The sequence below is a fragment of the Bactrocera oleae genome, chromosome 2 (genome assembly GCF_042242935.1).
Source record: "Bactrocera oleae isolate idBacOlea1 chromosome 2, idBacOlea1, whole genome shotgun sequence".
NCBI lineage: Eukaryota > Metazoa > Arthropoda > Insecta > Diptera > Tephritidae > Bactrocera > Bactrocera oleae.
The window spans coordinates 76,134,135-76,146,691 of record NC_091536.1 but is presented as its reverse complement, the minus strand read 5'-3'; the positions used below and the strand labels follow the sequence as shown (position 1 = coordinate 76,146,691).

General features: G+C 32.0%; 2 protein-coding genes across 2 annotated transcripts in view; one reads left to right on the top strand and one right to left on the bottom strand.

Moving 5' to 3' along the window:
* Positions 1-1,557: 1,557 nt before the first annotated feature.
* LOC106619139 (carbonic anhydrase 2) lies at positions 1,558-11,102 on the top strand. The gene is made up of 6 exons (XM_014237133.3): positions 1,558-1,825; positions 8,783-8,880; positions 9,818-9,908; positions 10,130-10,392; positions 10,463-10,696; positions 10,765-11,102. The coding sequence occupies exons 1-6, from the start codon at positions 1,726-1,728 to the stop codon at positions 10,894-10,896; spliced, it is 918 nt and encodes a 305-aa protein (XP_014092608.3). The 5' UTR covers positions 1,558-1,725; the 3' UTR covers positions 10,897-11,102.
* The window catches only part of Gpdh1 (Glycerol-3-phosphate dehydrogenase 1), a 22,712-nt gene continuing 17,234 nt past the window's right edge, over positions 7,080-12,557 (bottom strand). The window contains exon 9 of the mRNA XM_014237129.3: positions 7,080-7,707. Within this exon, the coding sequence (XP_014092604.3) occupies positions 7,293-7,707 (415 nt within the window). The 3' untranslated portion in view covers positions 7,080-7,292. The remainder of the gene's footprint in view (positions 7,708-12,557) is intronic.

Sequence of the window (12,557 nt, the reverse complement as noted above, 5' to 3'; positions counted from 1 at the left end):
TGTTCTTACCAGTTTGAGGGTAGTCACGTAACGGATTTTCAGTCAGCTGCTACGGTTATCGGAAGACTACCACAATTTTCGTCGGTTGAGTAGGCAAAAGAGCTAAATTCCAGTTAAGATTTAGCTGAGTTCTTGCTAATTTATATCTGGTACTCTACTGTTCTACCCCAACTGGTACACATCTTATTTCATCGACTCACCAATAAATATAATGCAAACGAAAATCCTACGTATGTTTATTAGGTCATGTTCTGAGCGCTAATGGTTTTAATGAGCTTTTTTTTATACATATAATTTTTTTCATTCTATCATGCTAGACATCCTTATAAGCCATCATATCTTACAGTGACAGCTATTTCGTTCAATCTCATTTTATGTTCATCCTAAATCAGTTCATGGATTTTCTGCTGTTTTATTCCATAACAAACTGTTTTGGACGTCCAAGGTGTTCATTTTTATCGGTGCGAATTGCCAAGAATTGGTTCATCTGCAACTCAGATATTACTCATCTAGGCACATTTTGACATTTGCCAGAATTCTTTCGACAAAAAAATAAAATTATATTTCATTAACATACAAAATTCCTAAAAATAATTCCATAAGAGTCATGAATACAGTTTTTAATAGCTAGAATATTTAAGCTTAAATGATAAATTTTCAAATTAATTGAAATAAATGTGGTTTTAATATTTTATAGAATATGGAAAAAACTTTGTACTATGCTAAAGCCACTCGAGGTTGTAGAAAAATTTACATAAATAAAAGTTATTTGTTCTTATGCATTATGCAGGCAGGCATGCCCTCATAATATTTATGCTAAAAATAACACATACATATGTAGAACATAATATTTTAACGGCGCCACCACAGCACCTTCTTTCAAAACTTCACTCACTTACGAGGGTGGAGTGAATATATTCAACGCCATTAATTTTCAAAATTTATTTGTAGGATTCTAATATTGTATTTTTATTAAAAACAAAGACTTGTTTTGGATTTGTTGCTGGTCATGCATAAATCTGTCAATTAAAATCAATTATTTGCTTTTGAAATTGTTGTTAGATTTTTCAAAAAGGTCTCTATTCGTTTGCAATAAAACAGCTATAAATGGCCAAAAAGCTGCGATAAAAATCTGTTTATATTCTGAGCTTGAATCACAAGATTTTAGTTTCCGGGTTTCAATTATTTTCAATTTATATTGCCAGCTGTCAACTCCGATTATTTATATGCCCATATCAATTTCGGCTCCTTTACGCTGTTAATGTTTTCTAAGCTTAATGAAATGATTGCTATTAATTATTAGAACTGGCTCCAGGTGTCTGAAGATATAAAATATAGATTTATTTCTCAGAAATATTTAAATAGCTACCGCCAGCACTTAAACAAATAATTGGTTTTTGAGTGAACATATCGTTAGGCTCTTCTTATCTGTTGCCCCCGCCAAAGACGGCAATACAAAATGACAAATGTACAATTTTCCAAATGAATTACAACAGCTGGCGGCGTTGCGCAGACCTTTTCAACTCGACGTATAAAAGACAATGGCTTAGTAGATTGCAGTTTAGTAGCAGCTGTAAAACCTATTACGATACTAACGGTATTTACAACGCCACCAAAGCTCTCGGCTGTTTCATAAATAACGGAAGCTCAGAATTTTTTTCAAATTTCAAATAAGTGCATCTTGTGGTTGTATTGTATTCTAAGTGTTTGTAGGACTGCGCTGCAATGCATTTCTTCGAGTTGCTTAAACTTTGTCAGAGGTTGCTATTCTTTTTGCCACTGACAACCGCCAATAATCCAGAAACACCTAAAACTTCATTGCGCGGTAAGTGTGTTTTCAAATTTTTTTGATGTTGTTGTTGTTACTGTATATTTAAAACTTTTAAAAAATAATTAAAAACATTTAGAAAAAAAAATGCATTAAAAACTTAAAAAAATGTACAAAAATTTTGAAAACCAAATAGCATATTATTATGCAACAACTGCTGCATTCTAATTACTTTTGTGTGCTATTAAATTATTTTATTTATTGTTTTCCTCTGAAGTTGTGTTTCGGTGATCACTTGTTTTCATATTCTTCACCTTCGTTACACTTGAGTAACATTCGAAGTACAGAACTCAAAATACATAAGTGTACCACCGTTCCATTCATATAATTAACCATCGCGTATTAAGCGTTCGTACTGCCCTGTTGCCGGTATAAGTAGTTCCGTAGCTGTCAAAGATTTCCGTAGGCGTGTTTTGTGTCTGTGCAAATATGTACATGTATAACATACATACATACTATGTATTTGTGCATGTACTTAGTTAATCTCAACAAACGTACAATAAGTTTACCAGTATTCGGTGATTTATGATCGATTGCGCTAACGGCCGCCAGTATTTCTTGCTTTCTATGTTGTGTTGGGTTCTGATAAATTATTAATATGTATGTGCTGATTTAGAAAATATACGTAAATTATTACATATCATTAATTAATGCATATTTATTGTTCAAAAGAATATAACAAGGTTTTAAAATTAATATTTATGATCGGGGTCATAAGAGTCATTAGTGATTCTTTACAGCCGATAAAATCTCGATCGAAATTTTTTTATAACCAAAAGCCTAAATATCACTTCAAGTTTGTTCGAAATATGAATATAGTTTAGCTAATGAAGATATTGGAAATATCGATTAAATATAATCAAGAAACAAATAAATTCTTTCAACAAATATTCCAAAAGAAAACAGATTTATTTTTCTTTAAAAAAGTACTAAATGTTACATCATGTTAAATGACGCCCTTCTTCGTGTAAATCGTTAAAATGCTTCTATTTAATGCTAAAAACGATGAATAAGGGAATCTGTCCCACTTCACAATGATTGAAAAGGTAGAAAATGTGTTTGTTTGTCTTATTCAAGTTTGACCTTTGAAAAAAGTACACAATAGACCTCCTTTTAACATTTTTTATAGAAAGTAATTAAGCGGCACAATAAAGTGTGATCGCTATTAAAAAGTAATTTTTGGGAATTTTTTCAAAGAAAACTACTGCATGAAATGTTTTAAAATTTTCAGAATATACAATATTTACTCACAAATAGTGAATATACGCAAAGAAATAAAAATAATAACAAAAATAACTTTTTATTTTTAGCGAGTTATTCGCTATTTCTGGAGTTACGAAAAAAGTTCCTATAATGCTGTAATGATTGTGGCCTTCGCCGTCGTTAAAATCAAGAAAATAAAAAATAATATAAATATGTAAGATAAACCTAAACAATGACCTATGATTATTAATAAAAAATTAAAATTTAACCAAGTCTGCCAGACTTTGAAAAAATTTCAGATGATTTTTGGCCTAATTATTAGATGATTTTTATACATTAACAAAACTGGAATGTCATTATACGGACAAATACCTGCTGATGTCAAATAAACGGGAAAAAATTAAAGCGATCTGTTGAATCGTTTTTGAGTTACAACTGTAGTCAATCTGAAAAATGTAGTTTTGATAAAAACGCTTTTAAAGATAAACTGATTGAACTGAGCGTCTACATTTTAGAAAACTGTAAAAACTATTTGAAGTACTAATTAAAAATTTTGGTATGTTATTTTCAAAAGTATATACATACTATCGAAATACGCAAAATTTTCGAATTTTCACACTAGGTGTGCCCCTTCAATTAGTTTGATCGAACAAAAATAATACCAAAACCGCATTAGTGCAGCTCTCGTCAGTACTTGTCAGTAGTGATCATTTGTATTACTTTTACTAAACAATTATTATTAATACTTTGACGCTTTGCCATTTTTGTGCAGCAAAAACTGGCCGCAAGAAGGAAAATTGAAAAAGCAAAGTATTATTTCAATTTCAGTGAATAACATAGAATAACCAAAACAGAACTTTAAAACTACTTACGAGTATTTGCAATGTAAATATAAGTTTTGGGTCGAAATACTCCTTTATATCGAATGATGCCGATTCGTAGACATTTTCTCACTAAGTACTTTTACCAGAAAATAACGAGTAAAATAGTTTTTGCATGCAAAAATAAGTAACAGGCAATATAATATTTGAGTTCAGCAACAAACACGTGATAAATTGCTCACGTTCTTAAAACTGATTTAATTACCTGGTATGGTAAGTCTGGCTGTTTTAAATATTTGTAAACTAAGCGATAAAGCTTGTGAAAACATAATAAGTAAGTTACTTTAAAATTGACTGGAATTTGAAATAAGTTATATTGTTATTATTATTATTATACAAATATGAAAATAGAGCTGCCTATTAATTTAACAAACCTAAAATATTTCTTCACTGAACTTTTAACGAATAGTGATTCATTAGTGTCAAACATCATAATATGAGAGAATTTAACTATATATGGGCATGCTTATACATGGATATAAATATGTATGCAGTCTTTTGGCTAAATGCTAATAAAAACTGTTTATTACTGATCATTAGATGACTATTTGCTTCACTTACATCTGCTCTCCATATATTGTAAGTAGTGAGTGATTTTCGAAGTGACGTATACGCCACGGTGGCTATTTTTCTTGATTTACACTTTCGTCCAACAAGAGTTGATTCTTTCAAATAAATGTTTAGAGCTCCCTAACATATACAATACAAGTTAAGCTGTAAAGCTCAAGCACTTTGAGTATTCGTGATATAAATTTTGTAAAGCAGTTGAAATTTTTCAATAGAGAATTGAAGAATTTGGAGAAAGTAATTAGGTTATATTGAAGCATTGCGCGGTAAACTTAAGTATTTGAAAATTTTTAAATTTTTGCTTTTTGAATTCACAATTTAGTTAAATAACTTACCATATTTTTGTCAATTTAATTTTTTATTTTTTTTGCTTTAATACGTGGTAAGCTTTTTTATATATTATTAAATTTTTGGAAATTTCTAAACAATCACTTTAGCACTTTCCAGCTTTTTTGGGTAAACGAAGTAATCGTAAACTTTCAATACCACCTGCATAGTCGGCGATTGAAAGCTGGTAAGCTGCTAAAAGTTTTATGGCGCTCTTAAACTACTCATGCTATAGAAAATTAGCATGTTATTGTTTCATTTATTACTTGCCAAAATTGCAACTTGTTCTTGTCAATTAACCATTAAGTGCAAGTTATTTTAGCGCTCTTTTTTCTATTTAGACTTTTTTCCCTCGATGAAATTTTTAAACGATTTTTACATTTTTTACAGTAGCTCGTTTAAAAAAGTGTTTACAATGACAGTTGAATGGTAATTTGCAATGTTATTAAGTCGAAATTTAATTATTTTGTCGTGACACATTTATTTGAGTGCAAATATTATAATTTGTCCATTTGTTTTAAAGAAATTCGGTTCAGTGGTATTGTGTGTTCGAAAAGTGAGAAGTGGGAAAATGTGGCGTTAATTTTTTTTTTTTTTTTAAATCAAGATATATTTATAATTAACGCTATACCGAAACAGAAAAAATCAAGATTCGCTGAAGGCACTGCAGGCCATTCCAGCCGAAACTTACCTGTTAGCAAGTGTTTCGAAAATATAAGGTTATTAAAGGCGATGAGAAGATTTCCATTAAAATATGTGAAAATGTAGTTTTTTGTCAGTCCGGGTCAAAATTGATCACATGATAGTTTTTATAGTATATAGTATAGTTAAGTTAAACATTTTTATAAACAGCTGGGAGTGTTCTTGGTAAGAGTAAGTTTTTTTTCCCATTTTCCAATAAGAATTTGTGAATTTCTATCGTGAGCGGTAACCTTACCTGGAGAACAGACTTTTTTGAAAAACAACAAATTTTGTATTAGTCGAGTATAAATTTTAAATTGTTAAAAATTAAACTTCAAAAAGGTTTTTTTTAATATTTTATACAGAGCGTAGATGGCAGTGAGGAAATATTTACCCAAAATATAAACTAAAATGTGTTGCGACAAGGGTTAAGGGCTTAGGTTTAAAAATAAAATCGAATTTTTCTGTACAATCCGACGCCGAAGCGTTGGGATCGAAAAGTCTCAGCATTTTTAAATCGTGCGACAATGGTCTTGGTCTCTTGCAAGTATTAATTTGAAATTTTAACTGTAGCTTCACAGTAATATTATCTAGTAAATATTGTATGAAATTTTTATTACAAATATTATCCCAGATTTCGGATTTATTATTTTTTTCACATAGCACAAGTTACTAACATCGTCGTCGCAACTAGAGTCCGTCTTGCAAAAGTGAATGCCCAAATTATGCCAATAGCTGCTATTTTGTATTAAAATGTCAGTATAAAATTTTTTATACACTTCAATATAAATTTCATAAAACCTGAAAGAGTTAAATTTTTAAGGGCCCTGGGTTAGCCTAACCCCTTTAGAGATGCAAAGTTTTCCCGCTAACTCTCTAACACTAAAATACTGCCTTTGCAGCATAATTTCTTGACGATAGCATCGAATATCGTCGCTCATTTTCAATAATTCTATAGGAATAATAGTTTTTGTCAAACAAACGATTTATTCCAAATCAAAAAAATTCAGAAGCAATTTTTTTGTCTTAAACATTCAACTGTCAAACACAATATGCCAGTAGATATTGCTAAAACACCACGCGAATATCCAACGAGAACGAGTTGAAACAAATTATTGTGGGATAATTTTGTTCAGTTAAAGCCCTCCTTCGCTCGCATCTGAAATTTGTAAGAAAAGGCCGATTTTTGGAATGTAAAACAAAAACTACTGTATCAATTGTTTAAAATTTTTAAGGGTGTATTTATACGTATTTTAAGAATATACAGAAAAATTTTAAATGATCTTAGACGGCGCTAAAAAAAGTTCTTCCATTGCTGCGGTGTTTTTGGCCTTCTCCGTAGATGAAAACTACTCGTTAAAACAAATTGTATGCTAAAAGATATTGTCCCAACAAAAATAAAGCACTGACAAAATCCCAGCTTGAAAAAAAGCTCATAAAACTATTTGAGTTATCAATTAAAAATTTTGAAATGTTATATTCAAAACTATAATCTCTCGAAATATGATATTTATCTTAGATTTTCATTTTCTTTCATATAATTGAAATATAAATAAAATATATTAACGAATAAAAAAAGTAAAACGAATGTATATGTTTGTATAAATATTACTTGTAGTATATTGTCATTTTTATATTGTTATAGTTTGGTATTACATTTTTTTTGTTTCTTGCAAATACTATTACCAAATAAATATCTGTATTTAACTCTAAATGTGCTAAAAAAATATATAACTCCGTTGCTTTCTTACGCTAATATCACCATGAATATTACTTTGAATTTCCTATACACTTTGCCCCTAAACTCATTTATCGTTAGTTTTAGCCGATTTGTATGCACAAAATGTGGCCAACACACCGAGCCCTGTATTGAGAGCGCGCACCGGCTTACTCGCACCCGACAGCGCACGCATACCCAGCGGCAAACCTTTGCCACAACGCGTGCGAAATCCATTGAAGAGATACATATTATTCGAATTGGCATTCATGATGGCAAACTCTTTCTTCTCGCCCTTGGGCACCAGACGGAATGTGACATTCTTGGCTTTCAGTGGTGTCACACGATAGTTGAATGTGTGAAATTTACACTTCTGTGTGTCATCGCCGTTTTTGGGCTGGCAACAAGGGGTGGGCGCCTTATAGCTTGCTTTCTTCGCGCATGCGCTACCCGATTTGCCACCCTTGCCGCCTTTGCCTTTATCGCTTTTGTACGTTTTCATCCTGCAAATAATGTAAGCATTTAACCGTAATTTGCATAACATACTCACTATACACTATACACTATATGGTAGCAACAACATAAGCCAATATGCAACTAATGTATGCATGTGTTATTTTGTAAACTGGGTTAGTGTGCAATTTGTGTGTTTGCGGTTGGTGTGCATGTGCGCGTGTACATTTGTACCAATTCAAATGCATGGCTGCTTCCTCAACTTGCCGCTTATCGGTTAGTTTACATAATGGTTGGTGATTTGTCTGCGCATAATTGTAGCTCTGGCAGCAAGATGAACGATAAATACATACCAAGAAAATGCCATCTTCGCTCTCGATCGCCCCTAAGAAGAAATTCGCGTGCGTGAGAAATGTCGTCAATGACGGATCTTACATATTGTAAAACAGCTGTATATACTGTGTTATTAGTTTGTAGTACCCCTTAGTGTAGGCGTATGCAAAACCCCGTTAAAATTATTTAAGTAAATATTTCCACGGTATTCCTATTTAATAGTATGCACAACTTCTTTGCGATTACCGTAATTGTTTATATTTTTTCTCCTAACTACAGGTTATTCACCTAAATAATTATATTACCATATTTATCTACTTTTGTGAATTTCGAGTCACATGCATCTCTATCATCTAATTGACATAAGCAGACAACGTCATAATGCTTCGTGTGCGTTGGACAAAATACAGACTAATTGTACTAGTAAATAGGTTACTACGAACATGTACCCATTTATAAACACACATTTATTCGCATGTTTGGTAAATTTCAGTGCTTACAAATGATTACTGAGATCAAACGCTCCACAGCATTTTCGCTTTCATATGTTTTGGTTAAAATTTTCGTTAAATAATACGTTTGCTGACGTCATATCTCGCTGCTATTGTTGTTTGTGTTATTTGCAAGCATTTTCCTCCACATTTTCGTAAGTAAACTAAGTGAGCGTTTAATTGCAAAATACATTGAATAATATCACCAGCTTTAGCGAAAATTCATGCGCGTGTGGTAACTTTTTGGGCAGCATTGTGTGACATCTCTTTCGTCTATTTATGTTTCGTTTCTACCTTTCAGCAAATTCTTTCACCTATGACAACCCCGCAGAATGGCATTTAGAGTATCCGCAATGTGGTGGCCAAAAGCAATCGCCAATTGCAATTAACTCAAATAAGGTGAGTATTACTATATGTTAGACTTAGTAGGGTCTAGATTTAGAAAAGTAATGTTTAGAGTTATTAAAAAACTTTAACATTTAAAACTAAAATTGTGAACGGCAATTACTCGAAGTGAAAATGCTGAGCTGATTTCACTCCTTGGTCTCTGGTCAGAAAAAGCTATGTGGTCCTTGACAGTTCTAGGTTTAACAACAAATTTGATAATTTTCCTGTTAAGCCAGGCCCGTAGGACATTTCTTTGCGACCCTAGGGTGAATCCTTACCTACTCCAGCGGTTCATGAAAGCACCAATTAGCAAAGATGCCTTAAAACCAGAACCAAGTGTCCGTTAGCCGGATATTTTGCTTTGACAACTTCCCTCTAATTAGGTCGATTTATTATAAACAACCTTCAACTCGATTTAGAGGTACTTAACAAAGAGAAATAATATTTTATGAAGATCTTTATTTTGATTGTGATCGGTCCGTGGATTTGAAGAATTATTTCGGAGGATGTAGCATTGCATTAGACAGTAATTCATGCCAAATTTCTTGAAATATCTTGACAAATAAAAAAGTTTTACATACAATAATATTGATCGATCATTTTGTATGCCAGTATGGCCTATAGCATTGCGATATCGGTAGTTCGGACAAATGAGCAGCTTCTCGAAGAGGAAAGGACGTTTCAGATCGATATCTCAAAAATTGATCGCGTATATACAGACGGACAGACAGACATGACTATATCTATTCAGCTCGATCATTTATATATCTACTTTATAAGTTATTCGACGTTTCCTTCTGGATGTTACAAACTTCCTGGCAAACATAATATACCTGTTCAGGCTATAATGACGCCTAAAATTATATTAAATTCGAGTATACCTTACTGATCGATACAATGTAACATAGCAATTTAATAATGTAGTAACTTAATTCACTTTCTTTTATAGACAGTGAACGTCGATATTCCAGCGATCGTATTCGGATCATATGACGTGTTTTTTTCCAACTTTGTTGTTTTGGAGAACAATGGACATACAAGTGAGTATATATACTAGTAAAAGTAGAGCAAATAGCATAACTCATTTTAACTAGAGGCAAGTTTTTTAAGTACACAATTTGTAGGTCTAATACAATTATTTCAAATAAGTATATAAACAAACATTAATTAAAGTCATATTATATTTACAATAAAGCATTTTAACTTTGTATCTATTGTTTTGACTCAACTACTCTTCAATAAACAACGTTTATCCCCACAGTCAAATTCAATGTACCACCAACAATTGAGCGCGTCCTACCATACATTACAAATGGACCACTTAAAGACATCTACGAAGCCGTCGAGGTACACTTCCATTGGGGTTCACCATTGACTAAGGGTTCCGAACATCAACTCAATGGGAAACGTTATGACGTCGAAATGCATATAGTACACAAAAATTCCAAATACAGCACTGTGGAAGAGGCGCGCGAGTTCGAGGATGGTCTGTCGGTGATAGGCGCTTTCTTTAAAGTAGAGAAGGTAAATGGCTTACTGTTGACGCTTGTTTTTGAGATAATATATTTAATTCAATTTTTTACAATATTTAAAGACTATTGCCAATATTTTCTACCCTGGTCTGAGCACAGTCTTCAACACAGTGCCGTATGTGCTTCGTTATAATTCGACGGCATCTACGCAACAATTGATTACACTCGGCTCATTGCTGGCTAATATTAATCGTGAGAACTTTTACACTTATCAGGGTTCACTGACAACACCGCCTTGTTCCGAAGCGGTCACATGGATTGTTTACCCGGAAGTCATACCAATATCTGTACTTCATGTATGTAACGAATATTTTAGCTTTCAAAATGATATGATGAATTTCATTTTTTGCTCTCTAATTTTCAGCTGAAAAACTTTTGGTTTGTACGCGATGAGGAGGGGCGGAAGTTACTAAACAACTATAGACCTCTGCAACCGATTGGTTCACGTGAAGTCTACTATCGATCCGATATGGGTGTATTGAATTATTACTTTTAGATTTGGATTTTCGGATGGATTTCCAGAAAAAGCATGAAACTAAATGAATGACACTAGAGACTTAATATTAGAAAAAGTTAGTTACACAATTCATATTTAGTTTTTTACTTTTCGAAAGCCTTAAATTATTTAATATTTTTTATATTGTTATATTGTTATGTAATTTTGTTAACACTAGTAATAAAGCAGTAATATGTAAAAATAAATTTTTTTTTCCTCTCCTTATTATAATTAATTAATTACAATGAAAAAGTAACCCCCCCCCCACTCCCTCTGGAACATAGTTAAAAAGAAGGTTAATACAAATATGGTTTTTACCCAAATTTGTATAGATTTGATCTATAATCTCTTACTCGGTTAACCTCTTTGTTAAAAAGTTTGCACACAAATAGTAGTAGTATATATTTAGGGTGCTACTGAACTTAGTGACTGTTTCGGTAGAACTACGAGTATACTACGCAACGTTTAATAAAGAAGTCTGTTGTGTTGAAAAGAACTTGCTTACAAGCGGTGTTCGAGTTTTTATAAAGACTTAAGATTTTCTAAAGGGAATTTAAAAAGAAAACTTAACCAAGTACATATAAGAAACCTGTATATGTAAACTTGATCTAAAGAGATGATGACATGCGGCCTAGAAAGTAAAAGAATTCCCTCAGAACACTCCATAAACCTTATCTTATCAGCAAATGCTAAGGGATGTTATAGATTAATGGATAAGAGAAGGTTGATGGATTAGTTTTCACTCTCCTTCTCATCACTACTGACGAAAAATCTACTATTAGATGCCGTGGGCTACAACGTCTGAAAGGAGTTTAATTAGCTGTACAATAACAACGGCCTTTACAACTACACTCTTTTGATTTGAGCTCTTTAGACTTTATCTTTGATTATCCAGCTATTTTATTTTATTGCCTCTAACCATATAATAAATAGATAATAAGCAAAAATATTGTTGATCTTTTAGTTAATTCGAAAATGTGACTTTACAAATTAACACTTTCGATCTGACGATACATAACTACAAGCCAGTATTGATTAAAGATGAGCCTCAGCACTTCGAAAAAACCTGGATTCGATTCCATTCACCAACCAAAATAACCTCGGCAGAAAATGTCAAACCTTCAAGTGACACGCATACCATGCAAAAAACTAGAAAGGAATCTTTCAGCCATTTGAAGATGTATTAAAACTTTTAGCACCCTCAACTTGATGTATAACATTAAGGCGATCATTACAAACAGGTTGAGAAATTCCACCTATTTTATTTTTAAATAAAAAAGACGCTGTAATTTCAGTGTGTTGGTGTCTTTTATTTTGATTACTTTTATTTTGATATTTTTATGTTTTTTTATTTCTTAAACTGCATGAAAACTATATGTGTGTATATCGGACAGGTATGATGCCACCAAAATATATATTTTAAGTTAATAACGGCGGATTTACTAACTTATTTTTATACACATCCTATTTACAGTTTAAAATCTGACTTTTATTATAATTTTATTTGTTTTTTTTTTGTGTTTTGGTTTTTGGTGGGTTGAGAAACAACAACTAGCAGTGGTTTTACTTAAGCTCTAAGAATTTAGGTACATTTTCGCGATCGAACTAAAAGTATAACAACGTTTTAAATAAATATATACAAACAAAAGTACCGTTGAAGA